This window comes from Hyperoodon ampullatus, assembly GCF_949752795.1.
Source record: "Hyperoodon ampullatus genome assembly, chromosome: 2".
Classification (NCBI taxonomy): domain Eukaryota; kingdom Metazoa; phylum Chordata; class Mammalia; order Artiodactyla; family Ziphiidae; genus Hyperoodon; species Hyperoodon ampullatus.
Window position 1 is genome coordinate 113,104,072 of NC_136915.1, and position 22,623 is coordinate 113,126,694.

Below are 22,623 nucleotides of genomic sequence, written 5' to 3' on the forward strand. Positions count from 1 at the left end.
CCTATTTGATGTCTGAACTGAATAGCTGGTAGCAGCCTGGCTGGGGGACTGCAGTGTGGTGGGAGGCTAAGTTGGAGGCCTTAGCTTCTGTGCAGCCTCTCGCAGTCAGTAGATACAGGTGATAGGAAAGGATTTAACATCGATGCCAAGTTCCCTCTTCATTAAAGGTCAAGTCCATGCCCTGGCAGTTCTTGGTTCAGGTGCTTCTCTCAGCAGGCAGCTCCAGAAAGAAAGCTGGGGGCTATGAGGGCCTAGGCTGGAATATCACTACTGCCAACACAGGACAGATAGGCTACCTCAGCACCATTCTGTCAACTCTCCTTTCTTTTGAGACCCTCTGTTTCCCACTGAGTTGTTTTCCCCACCTACTTATCTTCCAAGCCAGGCAGCAAACTGGCACAGAGTTTGGAGAGACAACTGCAGCATCAGGAATATGATACTCCTGGTACCCAGCTGCCATGTGTTACCAGCAGTTGTGGTTGATAAGGTCCCAGATGGAGCACGGAATTAGGCAGACAGAATCTGCTTGCTTCATCTGACCCTATGTCTCCTGAGGGGCTGTCCTCCTTCCCTGTCCTGGGTCTCTTCTGCATTTCTGGGATTTCTGCTTTTGTTTTGAACAGACAGCGCTCCTCTCTGTTCTCCTCTCTGCTCCTCCACTACTAATTAGTAGTGTCTCTATCTTTGGCCTGACATAGGTTTCCCTTCTGCCTCTGCTTCCCTCAGTCCTCTGCCCATGCTGTGACTCACTCCTCCAGGGGAGGCTCCAGGGCTGAACCACATTTACTGACCAGGGGGTTGGCAGTAGGTCACTGGGTTCTCTTATCTCTTTCTTGTTCCCTTGCTTGTACTTTTGATCTCCCAGCCCTCCCTCTTCAGATGCATTCAGAGGATAAGCAAATTCTCCTTTGGATATGAAAAGTTTATGGCACATGGGGGAATCTCTAAGTGTTCATATTTTTATCAGATAGATTGTTTTGACTTAAGGACAATAGAGGAAGTGGAAGTAGCAATAGCTAATCTCTTAGGAGTCCCTAGACACACCAAGGCCAGGGAGCAGGGGTCTTGAGGAGTATCAGCACTTCTCTTTTGAATGCTTAGGATGAACGAGTTTAGAAATGTAGTAGTCACAAAGCCACTCTAAATGCTTACCTACATCCCCAGCAGCCTCGTTTCCTTTTAGTTATTTCTGACGGTGGTATGGGGTGGTTAAGAGCATGGAGTGTAGAGTTGCAGTGCTGGGACTTGAATCTTCCTTTTATCTCTCATGTGACCTGGGGCAAATCACTTTAACCTCTCTGTGCCTGTTTCCTCATCTGTAAAAACAGAGATGTTAATAAATAGGGTGATTATGTGATTCAAATGCAATAAAGAGAATATAAAGTTTGTGCACAACGCCAATGCATGTTCCCTATTATAATTGCTATTATTGTTGATGCTGTCCTTGCTACTGGCCTTCTGAGGTGGTGGGATACTGCCTATCTAAATTTTACCCTTTGTGCTGAGACCCAGACAGCATAGAACTCAGCCGGCTAAGGAGATTGCTAATGAGGTCCCCTAAGATGGTCCTCCAGGAGTCTGGTCTCTTTAGAGAGACAGGGTGAGAAAAGCTCTAGCGGGAAGAGAAACAAGAGCTCTCAGAGGAAATTGGCATGCCTTCCCTCACCTCCCCCTGAGTTGGGTGTGCTTAAGGACCCCTCCTTTTTCAATACTTGGCAGAAGCAAAGGGCAGCCCAGAGAAAAGAAGAAAGGTGTTTAGCTAAGGAAGTTTGGTTTGGTTCTGCCCTTTCTTTCCAGGGTCATGGTCTCTGAAGCCTCTTTCCTTAATACTCCTAGCCTTTTGCTTCATCTGGCTGTGTCAATACAAGTCTACAAATCTCTTTGAGATCCTTTCCAAGCTATTCAAGCAAACCCATTCTACAGTGACCTTTTACTGGCAGATGAAAAGCAGATGGCCTCCACCTGGTTTTGCTCAGCTAGTGGCATCAAACAGTGTGACGCTTCCTAAGAAGGGAGGTAGGGGACAGGGAGCCTTTCTTAGCAGGCTTTTCTGCCTTATTAGAGTAGGTCAGTCCCCTTTCCCCACCCTATGTGACAGAGCAAGGGGTAGGCTTGGGGTGGAAGGATGGCATCTAGGGTGGAAAGTCTTTGCATTGGTGCTATAGTGGTGAAGATAGCTGCCTTCCAGAGTGGAAAGTCTTCCATTGCCACTCATATCACATTGGTGGTATTTACGTTGGAGAGGCCAGGGGGCAGGGGGCCCACAATGAGTGGGATCAGGAGCCTGTCCTCAGCTTGCTGGCTGCTCACAAACCTCACTTCTCACAGTGTTACCGGGACTTGGCTCTGGTGAGTCGTGACGGCATGAATATTGTCCTGAATAAAATCAACCAGATACTTATGGAGAAGTACTTGAAGTTGCAGGATACCTGCCGTACTCAGGTAAGGCCAGAAAGAAAAGAGAGATCCAGCTCAGAGACGTAACAGAATGGATCCTCTCCTAAGGGGAAGGGAAGGAGGAATCGGGGGTAACATACCACTACCTTTGTACACCTAAATTCTAATGTGATTGGATTAACCCCTTTCTCAAATTCACAGGCCTTTCTCTTCATCTGTCTTTTCCTCTCTCCTTTAGTTGGTGTGGTTGGTACGGGAACTAGTGAAGAGTGGGGTTCTGGGAGCCGACGGTGTTTGCATGACATTCATGAAGCAGATTGCCGGTGAGTTGGATGACAAGAACGTAAAGAAGAAAGGAGAGCAGCCCAGAGCATAAATCCAGGCAATGGAGAACGATTAAGTACCTGAGGGACTTGATTCCTGGATTGCTTAGACTCTTTCCTTTTGACCCAGGCATCTTCTGGCCACGTATGTTGCAGAAAGAAATTGAAAAATTACTGGGGGCCTTTTGAAGCAATAAGTCTTGCCTCCTTTTCCTTCCTGCCAAACTCGAGGCCTGGTATAAAATAGTTGGCTTATGGTAACCAGTCCTCACTCTGGGGTTTCATGGCATATTGGATCAGGAAGAATCTGGAAGGAATGGGGAGAGAAGTAAGGGCAAAACAATTGGTTCTCATCACACTGTACTTTCAGAAACCCAGGCATCTTCTCTGGCTCCACCTCAATGTTCTGAACACTTGGGGCCAGTTTGAGGGACGAACTGTGTCACAGAACAGACCCTGACATTTAGGTTTTGTTATCTTCTTGGCATCAGTGACATCTGTCTGAGCCACTGAATATCCAAGAGGCCTGCCCCTGCTACTTCTATTCCCCAAATTACACGTGTTTGTTTAAAAATGACCCTGCCTCTCTATCTCACCATTGCCCCTTGGTTCTTTGCTTCCTCTTCAGGATTTTGTACAACACCGATGCTCCTGTTGTGATGTGTATAAACCTTAATCTATGTGATGTGTGACTCTGTGAACATGGAATTTTAAAATTAGGACCTGGGGCAAGGCATAGCATTGTTGTGCTGGCTGTTTTTATCCACTCTCCTGGTACTTTCTTCCCTGTTTGGCTTCTCCTGAATAGGGAGTCCCCACTTCTCATCCTAAGACTTTGGTCTGGCATTACTGAATGTTTAATTCAGCCCCAGGAAGTTTCATAGCAAGCACTCAAGACTGTGATACCTGGAGGCAAGAAACCCTTGGCCTGTCATGAGCCTGACACAGGATTTGGGACATCCACTGGCTGGACTGCAGCTCTTGCTAGCCACCTGCACTTCTCAGGCCCTGTGTGAAATACCATCCTTTCTTTCCAAGCATGGGCTTTTCATATCTCCTTCCCAGACATTCCCTTTCAGGGGTCAAAGTATTCCCATTCCACCCCCCTGTCTATGGAAAAGTAGCAGTTCTGGTTTCTGGAAAAATCCCACACCTTCCCTTCCCTTCTCTCTGGAGTCAAAGGGGGAAACTTTAAAGTGTGACAGAACAGAAGACAGTCTTTCCAGCACTCAGAACATCAGTGATGGGATAACAGTTAGGGATGGACCAGTAGGATGGTTAAGAAGTGTACTGGATTAGTTGAGTCACTAATCAGAGCCATTCTGATTCTCTCTTTTCTCCCCCTTTGATCAGGTGGGGATGTTACGGCAAAAAATATCTGGTTGGCAGAGAGTGTTCTGGATATCCTGATGGAGCAGAGGTAGAGTCTATCGTGAAGGGTGGGGCAGGAGCCAGATATGGCCTCAGTGGGTGTGAGTGTGGGAACTGGGGATGCAAGGGTTGTGTGAAGACTGTTAGTGGCCCAAGAACACCTTAGGTTAGAGGGGATGAGGTGGGGGAGGGAGAGACCAGTGTATTGGTGGCAAGTGAAGGAATTAATTCCATGGTATGGCCCAGGGATGAAGCAGTGGGAAAGAAGGTCTTTGCTGAAATCTCTCGGAGCCCAGGAAAAACTCATTTCATCTGATAAGGGTTTATTTTTGATCCAGACCTCCATGGAATGTTTATCTTTGGCGGGGAGGTGGGGGAGAATGAGCTCAGCAGAGTCGAGCCAGCCAGCCACCCAGGCCTGGCAGGTACCCCTTTTCTCCCTTCCAAGACTATCCATCCTGCCCATGCCCCCCCCTTTTGTTGAAGTGGCACAGGCGGTGGTGGGAGTGAGGAGGTCACTGAGACCAGTGGTACAGAGGGCATGAGGGGGCATGTTGGGCTTTCCAGCTGATTCTTTCCCTTCCCCATCAAAGTAAAGGACCAGAAAATATGAGGGCTGTTCCATATATGAACTTGTTTGGGGGTGAGGCCTACCTCTGAGTCCTGTGGCCTCAATCTTCCTGTTGCTTGATTTCAGAGTCTATTTCTGGGAGAGGACACCAGAGTAGTCACGTGATTGAGAGGGCTGATAGCCTCCATATTTCCGATGGTTTAGAAGAATGGACCTCCTCCCTTATTCACACTTGTGAAAGAGGCGGCTGTGTTCTGTGCTCTGCCGGAGCTTGAAAGCTGTGCCCGGTCTGCCGAGCAGTGCCACCTAGTGCCCTGGGCCTGGATGCGCAGCTGCAGGTGCGGCTGGCGGCACTTCTTCCGTCTTTGGTACCAGCACACAGCACATGAGATCCTAGTGGTTTCTTACCAGGTCTCTGCTTCTTTTAGGTCGCTGTGCCTTCCTAACGCCCTGGATCAGAGGGTTTCACTTTCATCTCTCTTTCTGTTCATTACCCCATCCCAGGATTCAGATACATTCATCACCTCTACCAGCAAATGTTCCTAAAAAGTGATTTTTCTCATTTTGTCCCTGGTGCCAGATACCTTGTGTTCCCATACCTTAAAGCAGAATTCCGCTCATTTGGGCAATTAGAGTGCAGTCTTAGTGTACAGGTGTCAGATAACTGCCCTACCTTTTCTCCTGCCCTCCAAAAATCTCACATCCTTTGATGTAAGTGAGTCCCTAGAAGTTTAAAACTGTCCTCTTCCACACCTTCCCTGTCACTCCTTCCCAAGTGTTTCTAGGGCTGTGGAATCAAAAGATAGCTGGTGCAGGTGGGAGACCCATCCCTGTGTCCTTGGCTGCTGCTTTCATTCTGTGAAAGGAAAAGGCCGAGTCTCTTAATTAGGTGGCTTGAGCACTTTTCTGGAATCAGGATGTTGCCTGGTTGGGTTAATTAAACTCCCTGTCTTCTTCCTCTGGTTTCCTGCCTTCCAGCAGGGGTGCCAAAGCCCTTACAAACTACTTGCTTGGGGGAGACAGCTCCCCAGTTTTGGTGCTTTGAGCCAGCATTGGAGTCTTTGGAATCTCCCCACTGTGTCTTAACACCCCTTTTCAAGCAGCAGGGAACGCACAATTCTTTCATTCCCCCCTTTCCTCAGGGAATGTCTAAAACTCCCAGGAAAATAGGTTTGCTATCCAAAATCTTGTTCTTCTTTTCAGGTTATGATTTAAGGCAGGTGACTCATTGACTGGGAGTGGGATCAGTGGCCAGAGAGCAAGCCAGGGGAAGGTTTGTGACGTGGTGGGCTGCTAATGACAAGCTGACACAGTGTGTTCTGAAATCTCCAGGGTCCTGAAAGGGTCTTGGTAATCCCCAGAGGTCCTTGGGCCACACTTTACAAACCACTGACTGAGGGACACTTCCAAACCTTTTTCTTCGTAGTCTGAGCCAGGCAGAAGCTCTGGCTTATCTCTGTCCCTTGTACCTCGACAGTGCTTGGCACATGATAGGCACTCAGTTAATGTTTGAGTGACAGAGTCAACAAACAAAATTATTCTATTGGAAGCTAAGTTCTTACGTGGTAAAGAGAGATTGCTTTTATTTAGCACTTACCTTTATTGGGCACTTGGTATTGGGCACTTGGTAGAGTGGGAGGCAGTTGTCCCTACCTTAGCCAGTTAATAGTCCAAGATAGATAACGACAGCAGGAGCGGGCAATTAAGGAACCAAAAACTTAATTCCAGTGCTAATCATCAGACATCTGTGAGGCACTGGAGCCAAGTGTGGGGATGAATTGGGAGGGTCTAGACGGAGTACAGATGCCAGTGTCTTCCCTCCCTGCAGGGAATGGGTATTGAAGAGCAGCATCCTCATTGCCATGGCTGTTTACACATACCTCCGCCTCATCGTGGACCACCATGGGACCGCCCAGCTGCAGGCCCTGCGGCAGAAGGAGGTGGACTTCTGCATCTCACTGCTTCGGGAACGGGTGAGGACAAAAACAGTGTGGGGAAGTGAAACCCAGGATGGGACACCTCTTTCTGTCCTGTGTGGTGACCTGGGGCCAGAGATGTGTTGGAGAGATGGAGGTGGTTCAAGGTTGGTTGTTTTTTCATCACTCTAAGACAGATGAGGATAGAAGGATGGAGAAATGAGTGTGGAGTAGCCCTGGTTCCTAGAATGCTGCCGGTTACACTGGCATCCAAGGGGTTTTCCTGGTCAGCTTCATGAACACTGTTGCACAGCACACCACAGACAGAAGCTGTCTTGTGTTCCCACTGTTAGGTTGTCTCCCCCACCTACCCACCTGGGTAATTGCCATGATCACGTGGGATTGTGTATTGTCCACTGCAAGATCTCCCAAGGGAGACAGATGCTAGAGTTAAGCTGTCTAATGCAGTGGCCGCTAGCCACATGTGGCAATATAAGTTAAAATGAATTGAAATTAGGGCCTTCTCTGGCGGTCCAGGGGTTAAGACTCTGTTCTCCCAATGCAGGGGGTGTAGTTCAATCCCTGGTCAGGGAACTAAGATCCCGCATGCCACACAGTGTGGCCTAAAAAAAAAAATTAATTGAAATTAGATAAAAATTTTAAATTCAGTTCCTTAGGTGAATTAGCCACATTTTAAGTGCTTATTAGCCACCTGTGGCTAATGGGTATCCTTTTGGACAGCAAAGATAGAAATCATTTCCATTACCATAGAATGTTCTGTTGGACCAAGCAAGTTCTGGGGTAAGATGTCTGGGGTTCAACTTGCCAGCCCTACCCTAGCCTTTTTGAGTCTTAGTATCCCTTGACCTGGAGTGAAACAATTCTCGGAGGACAGGGCAACGGATTAATGTGAAAAGCAGCAGGGCTTCCGCAGTTTCCAGTAACCTCTCATCCTTGATATCAGTCCCCCACTTCAGCTGTCTTCCCCTGAACAGCTTGGAGCCAACCCTTGGTTCCAGGAAAAATCGTATAACCCCTTCGACCCTCTTTCCTCCCCTGCCTAGAACATGTTGTTCCTTCCTCCCTGCAACAGGTAAACAATCCATGTTTCTATTCTCTTTCCTGTTTCCTGCTATCCACCCCATCTAGTTCATGGAATGTTTGATGATTGGCCGAGACCTCGTAAGACTACTTCAGAATGTTGCCAGGATACCAGAATTTGAACTGCTTTGGAAAGATATTATCCATAACCCTCAGGCCTTGAGTCCTCAGTTCACAGGTGAGCAAGGGTTGGGGCAGCCTGTCCTTGAGAGGTGGCGTCAAGAGGGCAGAGGTTGGTGGATAGGAGAGTGTTGGCAGTCAGACTGAGGAAGCTTGGGACTGGGCAGTCTCTGCCAAGCACAGCTGGGTGTAGGAACGGCAGGGCACACAGAACAGTTCAGGTGCTTCCCTCCCAGACAGCCCTTACTTGGCAGGCTCCAGCTGTCATTTAAGAAGAGAAAGTGAGACAGAGAACTGTGATCCTCCTCCTCCTGTCCCGGCAGCTCTTTGGCTCAAGAGGGGAGCTGATGACCAGTTTCCAGCTTCACTGAGTCTGTCAGGGGTGTCAGAGGTCAGCTTGCGAGACTGAGTCAGCAGAGGGGCTGGAATTTGTCCTGTAAGCGAAGACTCCTCCCCAGGAGCAGTCATGCCTCTGAATTCCAAGGCTCCAGCTTGGCCAAAATCCTCTTTGGGGGAGGAAAAGAGTCTCTGTGTGCCTCTGCCAGCAAGGCCCTTTACATTTCCCTTCCCCTTCCCAGGGTCCTCATGGTCTAAACAGTGACTGTGCAGCTTTGCTCCCCACCCCGCGTCCAGCACGCACGTGTGTGCGCGTACATGTGCACACATAACATTAGTGCAGTAGTCAGGAAAGGAAAAGAAAGCCCTGGTTTTACCTTATGTTGTACTGCTCTTATATTGAACATGTATTGAGTTGTTTTGAGTGCCTGCTGTGTGCTAGGCTCATGTATGTTAACTCGTTTAATCCTCAGGACACCCCTGTAAGGTGGATATTTTACTTTCCATGTTTACAGGTAAAGAAAATGAGGTTCAAGGAGATTAAGTAATTTGCCCAAGGCCACACAGCTAGTAAGTGTCAGAGGCAGGATTTGGATCCAGGTCTGTCTGACTCCAGAGCTCATGCTTATGCCACAACCCACATTGATCCCAGGACCCAGTGATGGGACCGTCAGGAGCAGGAAGAGAGGCTAGGGCTCCCCATATTTTTTCCTAACTTTCCCACATGTTGCCACCTGGAGTGAAGTGAGTAGGGGGCTCTGGATGGCCAGTAGAAGAAAAGAATGAATATATCTTGGTCCTGGGGATGGTGGTTGGTTGGAGCAGATCATTCAGGTGCTGGTTAGAACCCCAACTTATACCTGTGCTCGACCTCTTGGTCATGTCTTAGAATTTCCCTATGAGCAAGACCACTGGCCATCAGTACCTGGCTCAGGTTGCCCACCTGCTTTCTATCCCTTCTGGTCCTCAGTCTTCTCTTTTCTCTTCCCTTGCACCCTTGGTTCAGGTATCCTACAGCTTCTTCAGTCAAGAACATCTCGAAAATTCCTAGCATGTCGTTTAACCCCAGACATGGAGACTAAGCTCCTCTTCATGACATCCCGGGTAAGCTAACCTACTGCAGCAGGAAGAGAAGCTGCAGGTGCTGGCTTAGGGTTCTTCCTTCAGCCTGTAGATGTCTTACCATTGGTTACTGCCGGGTGGAGGGGTGGTCAAGTGTGTGATTGGGCATGGAGCTAAGAACTGGGGATACAGTGTTGAGCAAGGCGTACAATTCCAGTTCTTGTGAAGCTTTCCGTCTACCTAAAGCAGTCATTAAACCAATACTTGTATACAAATAATGTAATTAACAAGTGTGAAATGTGCTATATAAAAGGGTAGAGTGAGAGTGCTCATTCTGGGAAATTAAACTCACGGTTCCTCTGGGTGAACCATGACCTCTCAGGAAAAGAGCTACGGGCTTTTGGTTTCCAAACATGGCTGAATTATGGCAGCATTGCTTGAGGAGCGTGTTAAAAATACATCTTCCTGGGTCTTACTCTCCCAGAGAATCTACTTGTGGAATCTGTATTTGTAACAGACTTTCCAGGCAGCAGTCCCTCTGCAGCCAGTCTGGTGTTAGGGAACCACTGCTCTAGCCAACTTACAGTTTCCCAAGTCATACAGGAGAACTGTCTAGATCTGGGCTGTCGCATGTGGTAGCCACTAGCCACATGTTGCAACTTAAATGAGTTAAAATTAATTTAAAATTCAATACCTCAGTTGGAGTAGCTACATTTTAAGTGCTCAACAGCCACCATCTAGAAAGTTGTATTGCAGAAAGTTCTATTGGACGGTATTGGTTTAGTGTTTTTTTGCTTTTTTTTTTAACCTTTCTGCTCTCTATTTTGGTTGAATTGGGAATAGAAGAGGAAATCTAGATCTTTCCCCTTAGGGTTGCTATTTGTATCCACTTAGAGTCTGTTTAGGGGAAGGACTTGATGCAAGAAGGTTTGGAGAGTCTGTATGCTTTGGATAATGATCCTGTTAGGTCATTCAGCCTCAGGAAGCTTTCAGTCAGTGCTGCGGAGACAACATTTTTTTTTTAAATCAAGGAAGATTTAAATCAGGATGTCTTCCCAAAGGCAGGGAGACTTGAGAGACAATACGAATTAATGAATAAGTTGTGGGAAGAAACTGAGGTCTAGGTCAAGCCTAGAGTTGAATGGTGCTCATTTCCCTCTGTCCAGAGACCCCACCCTCCCTTCCCAGTTTTTCTTTCTAACGTCCCCTTCCCCCAGGTGCGGTTTGGTCAACAAAAGCGATACCAGGATTGGTTCCAGCGCCAGTACCTGTCAACCCCAGACAGTCAGTCTCTGCGCTGTGACCTCATTCGCTACATCTGTGGGGTTGTCCACCCTTCTAATGAAGTGCTGAGTTCAGATATCTTGCCCCGGTGGGCCATCATTGGCTGGCTTCTGACAACATGCACGGTGAGGGGCTGGGCATGGGGTGGAGGCTGTTGGGTGGTGAAGGTCCCCTCTTTCCCTTGTGTCTCACACTTCCATGCTTCTTCCTGACCCTCTGGGCCACCCGACCGCTAAGGACCCTTCTTTCGCTCTCTTCCTCCTGAGTGTCTCAGCCTCTGCCCCGCCTCCCTTAGTGTCTCTAGAAGTTTACTTACACTTTTTATTTCCCATGTGGGTATAGGGTTGAACAGGTTGATCTACACCTTTACTGCCAATCTCCAAGTCTGGGTTTCTGAGGCATCCCTGTCTTTCCTATCAGCTTCCAGAAACCACATGTGATTATTCCTCTGAATTGTTCCTGACTCAGATTCAGGTTTTGTGTTCCTTAGACCCTCACTTCCATGCCTTTTGGCATCAGCTCTGGATACTTCCCTTCTCCAAACATAGTGAATCCGCAGTGGAGCCATTTCCTTCCCAGCGTTTCCTCCCTGTGCCCGGGGTGGGAAACTTGTTCTCTGGCATCTAGCTGCCCTCTGACCTCTTCTGACAGAGTTCCCCCTCCCCCGTCTGACTGGGTCCTTGGAATGTGCTGATTCAGATATAACAACAAGCTATGCCTAAGGGTCTTTCCTTCAGGAATGTGCCTGGGGAGCTCAGCACAGGCAGCCGCGGGGCTAGTTTGAGTGTCTCAGCTCAGGGGTGATCAGGGGACCGCCCCCCCAGGCCCAGCTGTTCTCCCTGTGGGATCAAGGATGTGTTCTACTGAATGTGTGAGAACCACGGCCGTTGGTTGGTGAGACCACAGGGTACTCACACTCATATACAGATTTGGGTGCCTTCAACCCTGCGGGGGTTCTACCCTGTCTCACTAGAAACTGAATTTCATGGATGGAGCAGTCACGTGGGCCCTGGAATCTGCCTTGGGCTTCTGAAGGAAAGGGAGCTGGTTGATGAAACTAGCCCTCTTTTTTCCTCTTTTTTTTCCAGTCAAATGTCGCTGCCTCTAATGCCAAGCTGGCTTTGTTTTACGACTGGCTGTTCTTTAGCCCAGACAAGGATAGCATTATGAACATAGGTATGTGACCGAGACCAGGCAGCAGCACTCCCCATCCCCCAAGCCCTGCTGCCTTGTCTCAGTGATAGCGGCTATAAATCTCAGGGCAGCTCGGTGTGGAGGCAGCTTATCTGGGAGCAGTTCCGTTGTCCCTCATCACTGCTCCCTTGACCTAAAAGGAAAATTGCTTTGATGAGGCTAAGCGATCATTGCACCCCCTTCGCCCCATAGCCTTAGGCTTGGGCTTGAGTGGGGAGGGCCCAGGCAGAGGAAAAGGCTGTGCTATCTCCTGCTTCTCTTCTCCTACTACCTCCCTCCTCCAAGCTGAATGCTGGGGACAAGAAGGGAGATGAGGGCTATGAGCTGTTTTGGGGGTTGTCTGCTTTTGGGTCTGCTCAGCAGGACGAGGGGTGCAGGGATAGACATAGCTTTCTCTGGAGCCATTCATACATATTGATACCTCATTTTATGGAGCTGGAAATAGACTGTCTGATGTGGGGGGACCCTTTAATTCCACATTCTCCAGAGCCAGCCATCCTGGTCATGCATCACTCTATGAAGCCCCACCCAGCCATCACTGCCACACTGCTGGACTTCATGTGCCGTGTAAGTGCCATAGCCCTTTTTTTCTCCCCATGCTGCCTGAGCAGAGTTAAGTGTGTGTCCCTTCTAACCTTGTAGGTCAGTGCATAGGTCTTCCCAGTGCCCCTTGACTGTGGGAGCAGAAGTGGGTCATGGCCGTGGGTCCTATCTCCCAAGTTAGTGAATGCTGCTTTTCCTCATTCCCACTGTCTCCAGCTGAATCTTTCCATGTCTCCAGTGGGTTTCTCAGCTTCAGGGATGATGACTTAAGGTAAAATCTGGTCTCCTTGAGGAGCAGCCAGGTTGGGTAAGAGTCTCCCATTTTAGCAGCACAGGACAATCAGGAACATTCTAGTCCTTTCTGCAGCCATACTTCCCAGTGTCTCCTGATTAAAACCAAAGCAGCTTTTTAGATCTAGTTCAGCAGAACACTCTGGATGGAAAGTCCTGTGCTCATTCGCTCCTCCTCTTCTTCCCTTCCAGATCATTCCCAACTTCTATCCACCATTGGAGGGCCATGTGCGGCAGGGTGTCTTTTCCTCCCTCAATCACATTGTGGAGAAACGGGTCCTGGCGTAAGGACTTTATGTGTCTGTGGGGCAGGGAAATGGGTTGTTTTCTCATTTTTCACTAGGTCGGGCACATCCAGATATTGCTGTACCACTGCTGACCCTTTCCCTCAAGAGGTATAAAAAGTACTGGCTCCACCGCAGACTGCTAGGCATATGTCCTCTTGACTCTTAGAGGAATTTCTCTCTTGCAGAGGGCTTCAAATGCCTTCCCTGTGCCCTGGTGACCCTTCCCAAGGATCTGAGTATGGCCCAATTGTACCAGTTGGGCTTAAACCGATTTGCTTAACTCCATGTTGCGTTAGAAGTGAGGAGCTCTGTTATTGACCTTCATTCATGTTCCCCATTAGGCATTTGGCTCCCCTATTTGACAACCCTAAATTGGATAAGGAGCTGCGGGCCATGCTGAGGGAGAAGTTTCCTGAGTTCTGCAGTTCTCCCAGCCCACCTGTGGAAGGTACAGACCCATCCATTCCATCACCTGTTTCGAAAGAGGGATGGAGACGCCTAGGGTGCTCAGACCAGAGCCCTTGTTGAGGATGCCATCCCTGTGCACTGCTCTACCCTGTGACACTGTCCCATTCCATTTTTCTTTCCCTAGTTTTTTCTTATCATTTTTGTGTCATCTTCCTTGGTTCTCCCTCTCCATCTAATCTTATCTGCTTTTCACTAAGCTCTCTTGCTCTCTTAACTCCTATTTTTTTCTCTCACTAACCTCTCCTCAGTAGGTAGAAGGCCTTCATGGAATGTGTGTTTTTCTCACTTAAGCTTTGCCCATCTCTTCTCTCTTCCCAGCCCCAGGTCCTGGCCTCTGATGAGAGGCTGTCATATTGGGTCTCACATCTTGCTTCCAGTTCCAGACACACACACACACACACACACACACACACACACACACACACATACACACACACACACATCCCCTTCCTTTTTTGTTTTGGGGTAAGGGCTTAAGCCAAGCGGAGCTTCCCAACTTAGTTTTAAATTAAAGAGCACTTGGGACTGTACCTAGTCTTACCTACTCGCTGATCCTCAGCTGAGCATAGAGGAGGCAGGTTCTGTGCTGCTCTCATTCCTAGCAAAATCCCCACCAAAAGCCCTGGAGGGTTGAGGACAAGACGCCTGTCCTTCCGGAATTCATATTCCATTTAGGTCATGAACTCCTTATCCTCCCACTTGTCCTTTAGTTTCCCTTTCCCAGGAGCATGGGACAGAGGAGGCCATCAAATGCCTTGTCTTTCTTTACTCCCAAGTCAAAATTGAGGAGCCAGTTTCCATGGAGATGGACAACCACATGTCAGACAAGGATGAGAGTTGCTATGACAACGCAGAGGCAGCCTTTAGTGACGATGAGGAGGATCTCAACAGCAAAGGTGAGGCTGGCAGCAGAGGTAGTTCAGGCTTGTGTCAATCCCGAGAGGACTGGTTGGCAGGGGCAGCCTCTCTGCCGTCTCTCTGTCATCTTTGCCTCTCTGAGTTAGTTTTGTTAACAGGATTCCTGGATGAGACTCCAAGGTGCAGAACCCTGCACTTGGCACTGAAGCAGGAGGGTAAAAAGGAGACGTGGTCCCTGCCCTCTCTTGCTTCCTGAGGCTAGAACACGCACATGCTCAGGGAAGTGCTTCAGGCACTCACAGCTCTGAGTGAACGGTGCACACGAGGCGCATGTCACGAGGGCCACGCTGTTCAGGGGGCTGTCTCTGCTTCTTGTGTCTGGGTCAAGTGACTTCTTTCCTAAATCACTCTCTTCAGGAAAGAAGAGAGAGTTTCGCTTCCACCCAATCAAGGAGACAGTGGTGGAAGAGCCAGTCGATATCACCCCTTACCTTGACCAGCTGGATGAGTCCCTGAGGGACAAAGTGCTCCAGCTTCAGAAGGGGAGGTGGGTGCCGCCCCTGCTCTCAACCTCCGGAGGTCCAGCCCTGGGCTTCTACCTGGAGCTTGGTGGGGTGGCAGAGTGGTGGGTTTGGAGGGGATGTGGTAGGGGTGTGTGGAGAGGTGGTTGAAGCTGCATGGGAGATGCCTTCTGCAGTTTTGGTTGGAGGGTGTGGGCTGGGAGGGGGCAGCCATGTTCCCCAGCATCCCGGGCTCTCACTCCAAGGTTCTGAGTAGAAGAGCCTCTGAGACCCGAAGCGCAGGACTCTGGGGATTTCCCGTGTCTTTGGCCTCTGCCCAGAGAGCAGCAGATTCTGCCCTGAGGCCTCCTCAACCACAGCCCTGATTCCCACAGAGCTCCTTTGTTTTCTCTGTGCACGGGAGTGTGCTTGAGCACGCTGTTCTGGGTGTGTGTCCTGCCCTCTGCTATCATTTACGTCCCTGAGATTTCCTCTCCCTTCTGCACTGCAGTGATACAGAGGCCCAGTGTGAGGTCATGCAGGAAATCGTGGACCAGGTCCTGGAGGTGAGGAGGAACCCTCCCCCTTAGGGAGGAAGCAGCCCAGCCTGCCCAGCTTAAAGGCCCGCAGGCAGCTGACTGCCTCCTTCTCCTACTCTAGATGGGTCCCCCTCTGATGGGGGAGGGGCCGGCTGATCCTGGAGGGAGAAGCCGATGCGTTCCGAGGCTCTGGGTAGTGGGGGCAGTGAGGCTTGGGCCTGGGTGGTGATAGTCCCCCTTGTCTTACCACCCAGGAAGACTTTGACTCGGAGCAGCTGTCTGTCCTCGCTTCCTGCCTACAGGAGCTCTTCAAGGGCCACTTTCGAGGGGAGGTGCTGCCCGAGGAGGTCACTGAGGAGTAAGGCTCATCTTTCCTGACTACTCTCCCACCCCACCCCAACCCCTCGGCCTCAGGGAGCTAGAAGGATGACCCAAGTCCTAGAGGCACCTTGCTGAGGACTTGGGAAAAATAATCTCTTCACTTGTTGTTATTCTCACACATACTGATTCATTTAGACGAGGATTTATTTTTTGCCTGCCGAACAGCAAGCGTACTGGGGCAGGGGACTAGCACCCCTCCTGTGTGTCCTGCCCCTGCTGCTGCACCCAGCAACCCCAGCCTTTGCTGCTTCAGGTGGGATTGGACCCTTGCCTGGAACCACCCTGAAGGGCAAGAATCTCACTTGCAATGACAACAACTAGCTTGTGGCTCAGTGTTAGGAACCTGGTTGCTCTGTAAGCCTCTGGGGCAGCGGGAGGTTTAACGTTGGTTAGGAAAGGAGCAGGCTGGCATCTAGCCTCAAGCTGGTTCTCCATAATATCTGCCTGCAAGCCACCCTTCCTCCCCTCACATGGACTCTCATATATCACCCTCCTCTTGTAGGTCCCTGGAGGAATCTGTGGGGAAGCCTCTCTACCTAATATTTAGGTAAGCCTCTCTACCTCGTGTTTAGGTCCAGCTGTAGGAGATGCTGCTCTGCCATCCATCCTCCCTATCAGCACACTTATGCTTCTGTCCTGGGGTAATGGGGCTCCCTCTCCAGGAGGAGGGGTATGCAGTGGGCACAGACAGCCATACCCCCTGAAGTGCCATAGGAGAGTCTCCCCTAGGTAAAGCTGTCCTCTGTACTCCATCTCCCACTCCAGGAACCTATGCCAGATGCAGGAAGACAACAGCAGCTTCTCTTTGCTTCTGGACCTTCTCTCTGAGCTGTATCAGAAGCAGCCCAAGATTGGCTACCACCTGCTTTACTACCTAAGGGCCAGGTGGGTGTGGTCCCCACGTTTAAGAAGGTGCCAGGAAGCATCCTGGAGAGCCTCTGTCCTACCATACCTGATCCCCCGTCTCCCTTTGCTGTCATCACCAGGGCCTTCTGTGTGTGTGTATTAATAACAGCTTTAACGTGTATAATTCAGTGGTTTTTAGAATATTGACAAAGATGCACAACTGTTACTGCTGTCTAATTTAGAACATTGTCATCACCGCAAGAAGAAACCCCATACCCATTAGCAGTCACTTTCCCATTCTCGCTTTCACCCAGCCCATGCAACACTGATCTGCTTTTCTGTCTCTATAATAGGTTTACTTATTCTGGATAGTTCATATAAATGGAATCATACAGTGTTTGATTTTTCATGACTGGCTTTTTTTTTTTTTTTCTTTTTTTTTTTTGCGGTACGCGGGCCTCTCCCTGTTGTGGCCTCTCCCGTTGCGGAGCACAGGCTCCGGACACGCAGGGTCAGCGGCCATGGCTCATGGGCCTAGCCGTTCTGCAGCATGTGGGATCTTCCCGGACCGGAGCATGAACCCGTGTCCCCTGTATCGGCAGGCGGACTCTCAACCACTGCGCCACCAGGGAAACCCCATGACTGGCTTTTTTCACTTAGCCCAACGTTTTCAAGGTTTATCCCTGTTGGTAGCGTGTATCCGCACTTCATTCCTTCTTATGGCTAAATAATCCACTGTACGGATATACCACAATTTATTTACCCGTTCACTTGTTGATGGACGTTTGGGTTGTTTCCACTTTTTTGCCTGTTGTGAATAGAGCTGCTGTGAACATGCAGGTACAACTTTTTTTTTTTTTGCGGTACACGGGCCTCTCACTGTTGCGGCCTCTCCCGTTGCGGAGCACAGGCTCCGGACGCGCAGGCTCAGCGGCCATGGCTCATGGTCCTAGCCGCTCTGCGGCATGTGGGATCTTCCCGGACCGGGGCACGAACCCGTGTCCCCTGCATCAGCAGGCGGACTCTCAACCACTGCGCCACCAGGGAAGCCCCATGTACAACTTTTTGCATGGACAGATGTCTTCAATTTTCCTGAGTATATAGAATTGCTGAGTCCAGTGGTAACTCTATTTTTAAATTTGTGAGAAACTGCCAAACTGTTTTCCAAAGTGACGTGACCATTTTATGTTCCCACCAGCGGTGTGTGAGAGTTCTAATTTCTCCACATGCACCCCAACACTTGTTGGCTTTTGACTACAGCCAGCCTAATGGGTATTAAGTGGTATCTCATCATTGTTTTGATTTGCATTTCCCTGATGGCTAATGATGTTGAGTATCTTTTCATGCACTTATTGGCCATTTGCATATTTTCTTTGGAAAAATTTCTGTTTGAATCTCTATTTTTTAATTGGGTATTTGTCTTTTTCTTGTGGATTTTTAAGAGTTCTTCAAATATTCTGGATACATGTCCCTCATCAGATGTATGGTTCGCAAATATTTTCTCCCATTCCGTGGGTTGTCTGTTCAGTTTCTTGATGGTATGCTTTGAAACAGAAAAGTTTTAAATGTTGATCAAGTCCACTTTATTTTTTCTTTTGTCACTTGTGCCTTACTCCTATGTTTTTTTCTAAGAGTTGTGTAGTTTCAGTTCTTACATTTAGGCCTGTGACCCATTTTGAGTTAAGTTTTTTGTATGTCGTGTGAGGTAGGGGTCTCGGGGTCTCTATGTGTTATTGCCCTCATTGCTCAGAGCCCAAAGAACAGGAGAGAAAGCTTTCTCTAACCTGACCTGAGCCCTTTCTCTCTTGTTCTTTACTCTCACCAGATAGTAGCTTCTTCACTAATTGTGGTCTGAGCCCTGTCTGGAACAGTGGGGAAAGATGGGGAGAAAGAAGAGTGTCTCCTAATTCCCATAAGTCACCAAGTCCTTGGGGGGAAGGCAGGGGGGCGGCCATGAGAGAGGTTAGCCCAGGGCATCTTGGGCAGCAAAGGAATTCTAGAGTGAGGGTCTATTTAGGAGATGTTTGAGACTGTGGGCTGGGGTCAGGCTGCTGGTTGAGGCCTAACTGGTCTTGCAGCAAAGCCGCCGCAGGGAAGATGAACCTGTACGAGTCATTTGCCCAGGCCACCCAGCTGGGCGACCTGCACACCTGCTTAATGATGGACATGAAGGCCTGCCAGGAGGACGACGTGCGACTGCTATGCCACCTCACACCCTCCATCTACACAGAGGTCAGCACCTCTATCCGTATCCACGGGGATGGGGCAGCAGTGCCGGCGGGCTCACGGGAGACTGCATTATCTCATGGCACACAACCCTGACCCTCCTCTCCCCATCCCTGCTGGCCTTGGTAGGCCCTTTCCTCCTACACCACAGCCGTCCCCTCCTTCTACCTCTCTTTATCAACTTGAAAAATGTCTAAAACCCCCAGAATTCTTGTTGTGTGAGTTGGGGTCTGGGCCTATACACTTGTCTCCTCTGCTTTGGCCCCATCCTCTGGACCCAGGACAGGGCCCCCGACCAGATCCATGTTCACATATCCAAAGCCCTCTTGCCCTCTGATGGCTCACCCTCCGATCTCTCTAATGGTTCTCAAAGACCGGGGCCTCTGTAGTGGAGACTCACCTTTCATTTCCCTGGTTCACTAAGAGTCTCCTCTAGGAATTGGGACATAGGAGGAGGTATCAGCTCTTCCTCCTCTTGGTGAAAGTTACCAGGAACAGGGAAATCAGGGCATAACAGGAGGAAGAGTGATGTCAGCCAAAAACTGGAGGGAGGAGGGGTGCAGATGCCCAGCTCCCTCCCTGGTGAAGCGGCCTCTCCAGAAGGGACCCTGCCTACCCCATACCCCGCACACTCCATATACACACACTCTACACCTTCTCGTCTTTGGCAAGAGTTAGTACAGACTGGATTTCTTTGCTGCCAGAGATGCAAATGCTAATTCTGTCACCAGTCCACACAGAGCTAACTAACCACCATGTCAGGTCCCTTTCAGCTCTAGCTTTGTCTTTAGATGGCTCCCCATTCCTTTCCTTACACACGCACGTGCACACACACACACTGTGTGCACACACAGATTTAAAAACTTGGGTTCTTTAAGGATTAAGTTCCCAGCTTCATAACTATTGGATCTTTGTTTAGAGATTTATATTAGGACCCCATGTCTGGCTAGCCCAGCATCCCCTGAGCATGTGGTAGGGAGAGGCGATGAATTATGAGGTGAAAGCTGAGGTGTGCATTTTGGACTTACACCCTACTTGCCCTCTTTTTCCTCCAGTTTCCAGATGAGACGTTGCGGAGTGGGGAGCTGCTGAACATGATTGTGGCTGTTATTGACTCAGCACAGGTGAACACAGAGCTGCCATCCCGAGAGGCCTGGGGGCAGGCCTGGGGAAACGGGGTTCTGTCTCCCCCTCGGCCTGCAGACAGGGAGCCTGTGTTCTCAGGCACCCTGCTCCTGGCTGCAGCTCTGTACACCTTAGGCCCTGGGGGCTGGGAAGGAAAGTGGAGCCCCTGGGAGGCAAGCTGGGGCCATTGCCAGTCCTGCTTGGAGTTCCCCTTATTGTCCATATTTTGGGGGCACTCCCGTTCTTCTGGGAAGCTGAGGGGATTGCGTTTTTAAGCTCTCAGTCGGTCTTCCCCTTGGCTCAGAATGAAAATGGTCAGACCATCTCTGTTTGACCTTTCTATCATGCATAGGTCCCTACGAGGCTGTAGCTTGGCCTGTGTCCCTTCTCAGGCCTCAACTGGGGTCCCGTTTCTGCTCCTTCTCTCCACTCATTTGCCCCATTCATAAAAGGGGAAGCGTAGCACTCAAGAGCCCTTCCTCCTTTGCTTTTTTCCTACCCACACCTGTAATCCCGCCCCCCATGGCCCTTCCCTCAGCACAGGCTGGGATGGCTCAGAGGCCCAGACTACATCCAAGTAGAGAAGCTGCCTGTTCTCCCTCCGCCATCAGGATGCAAGGGGTAGTTTTTCTTAACTATTTTTGCTCCGAATAGGCCTGTGTTTACCACTGAAGCCAGTTGCTCCTTTGCCAGTCCCCTTCATCCTTCAAAGCCCCCGGCATCCGTCATGTGCCATTTCCTCCCCATTCCTTTAAGACTAGGTTTTCACTTCCTCTGGTTTTTTCCCTGAATGAGCCCTCCTGCTTCTGCTTCCATACTAGCTTCCTGGCCTCTTTTAGAACCAATGAGTTCTGCCTTCTTCCTCCTCCCCCTTAGCTCCAGGAGCTGGTCTGCCATGTGATGATGGGGAACCTGGTCATGTTTCGAAAAGATTCAGTCCTCAATATACTCAGTAAGTGAGCAAAGCCCTGAGGTGCCCAGGGAGGAGAGAGAGGGGTGGCAGCCCTGTGTATTTTCTAGTAACAGGAAAGCTGGTTCTGGGGCTGAGAATGAGATAGAACGTCATTCCACCCTGCCATGTGGCCTCAGGCAATGTCTGTCTGGATCTGTTTTTTGCTCTGTGAAAGTCCCTTGGCCCTCCAGCCTCAAGGCTGATGGGACTACAGAAGCTGTATGAAGGCTTAGGAACTATACTTTTTGTGAAAGGGAAAGTTTCTGTAGTCTTAGGATCACTGTCTCCACCCCTATACCATCCCTGCCTGGGGTGCTGATAGTCAGTGGATTACCCCTGTCTGTGTGTGTGTGTGTGTGTGTGTGTGTGTGTGTGAGAGAGAGAGAGAGAGAGAGAGAGAGAGAGAGAGAGACAGAGAGAGAGAGAAAGAGAAAGGGAGAGAGAGAGGGAGATTGAGAATATGAATGAGGGTATCTCTTCTCTGTCTCCTCAGTCCAGAGCCTGGACTGGGAAACCTTTGAGCAGTACTGTGCCTGGCAGCTCTTCCTGGCCCACAACATCCCCCTGGAGACCATAATCCCCATCCTGCAGCACCTCAAGTACAAAGGCGAGTTGGGTTGTGGGTGTGGAACACGGCAGGGAGAGGGCACTCCCAGTCCAGCTGCTGCAAGGCTTAGGCCGCTGGGCTTGTTTCTAGATGAGTGCAGATCCACTGTCCCCCTTCCCACCAAAGTGCCAAGTGCGAAAAGGCAGGCTCCCTGTCAGTCGCTTCTGCCCTTTAGGTGTATCCTGCAGGCCTCCTCTGAGCCAGGTGCTAGACTGGGGCTCAGGTGGCTCGGGATTTTAGAGGAGTGGGTTAGGGGCTTGTTCTTCCTGGTTTCTTGCTGATTATCTTTGCTCCTTGCAGTGGCTGTTGGTTGGGGGATGGGAGAGGTGCCAGGATTTCTTCCTGGAATTTTGCATGCCTCTGAACAGCCTCTACCCTCCCCCACAGAGCACCCAGAGGCCCTGTCCTGCCTACTGCTTCAACTCCGAAGAGAGAAGTGAGTTCCACCCTCGGGGGCTCTTTAGTCCTCGATCTCAACACACCAAGAGGTGCTGCCATACAAAGGGCTCCTGTCCTGCTCCTTTGGCCGTGTTTTTTCCTATTGTTGACATCTGCTTATTCTACCCTTCCCCCAAAGTGATTTACAAATAAGCAGCTCCCTTGGGATCTGGGCTTCCTCTCGACTTTACCCCCCTGCCCACCAGGAGCTGCCTTCAGAGGCGGGGGCCGGACATCCCCGTTTCCTGCTGCCACAGCAGTTCTAATCCCCGGTGGCTCCTGCTCCCCTCCCCCGTGCTCCTGAGGCCACCACGCGGCTAATCCAAGAGGAGGAAGGGTCAGAGTAGGGGGGTCAGACGCCATCCCCTCCCTCAACCTGCGGAGAGCAGAGCCACCTGGACCCCCGTGCTCCCTGCCAGGGGTGGGGCGGAGAGGGCGAGAAGGCAGAGGCCCCTCCCTCCGTCACAGGCACTTTTCCAAAAGCCCCAGATAAATGGGGCCACAGCTGTGTATCTTTTCCTTCCTACCTTCTTGCCTTCCTTCCACCTTTTCTCCTCTCTTGGCTGGGAGAGTAGAAATGGTCCAGCGCTTCCTAAAGGAGGTGGGAAGATTGGAGGGCTGCGTGGGGGCTGTGGCTTCCCGCCACCTCCCCTGTACCTTCCTCGGGCTAGACACCAGGGTGGCCCACCCACCCAGTGGGGCAGGGGTTGGGGAGCACGCACACACCACACACTTGTCCTCCTGCCTCCCTGGCCCACTTCCTGACTGTCCTGGGCAAAGTGCGGGAGACTTAGTGGGCCTCCCTGCCAACACATGCACACGCACACACGCACCTTCTACTGTCACAGAAGCTGAAGAGTCTCATTTCTTGTCTGCTGGCTTCCACA

General features: G+C 50.2%; 1 protein-coding gene across 1 annotated transcript in view; it reads left to right on the forward strand.

Moving 5' to 3' along the window:
• The window catches only part of INTS3 (integrator complex subunit 3), a gene marked incomplete at its 5' end in the record, with an annotated part of 38,886 nt that overhangs the window by 13,223 nt on the left and 3,040 nt on the right, over positions 1-22,623 (forward strand). The window contains 22 exon segments of the mRNA XM_079698322.1: positions 2,329-2,442; positions 2,636-2,720; positions 4,074-4,140; positions 6,491-6,635; positions 7,728-7,857; positions 9,142-9,239; positions 10,415-10,606; positions 11,570-11,657; positions 12,163-12,242; positions 12,702-12,793; positions 13,138-13,244; positions 14,041-14,160; positions 14,540-14,669; positions 15,134-15,188; positions 15,416-15,519; positions 16,045-16,089; positions 16,308-16,427; positions 18,467-18,620; positions 19,670-19,738; positions 20,616-20,691; positions 21,185-21,309; positions 21,688-21,734. Of these exon segments, the coding sequence (XP_079554448.1) occupies positions 2,329-2,442; positions 2,636-2,720; positions 4,074-4,140; positions 6,491-6,635; positions 7,728-7,857; positions 9,142-9,239; positions 10,415-10,606; positions 11,570-11,657; positions 12,163-12,242; positions 12,702-12,793; positions 13,138-13,244; positions 14,041-14,160; positions 14,540-14,669; positions 15,134-15,188; positions 15,416-15,519; positions 16,045-16,089; positions 16,308-16,427; positions 18,467-18,620; positions 19,670-19,738; positions 20,616-20,691; positions 21,185-21,309; positions 21,688-21,734 (2,243 nt within the window).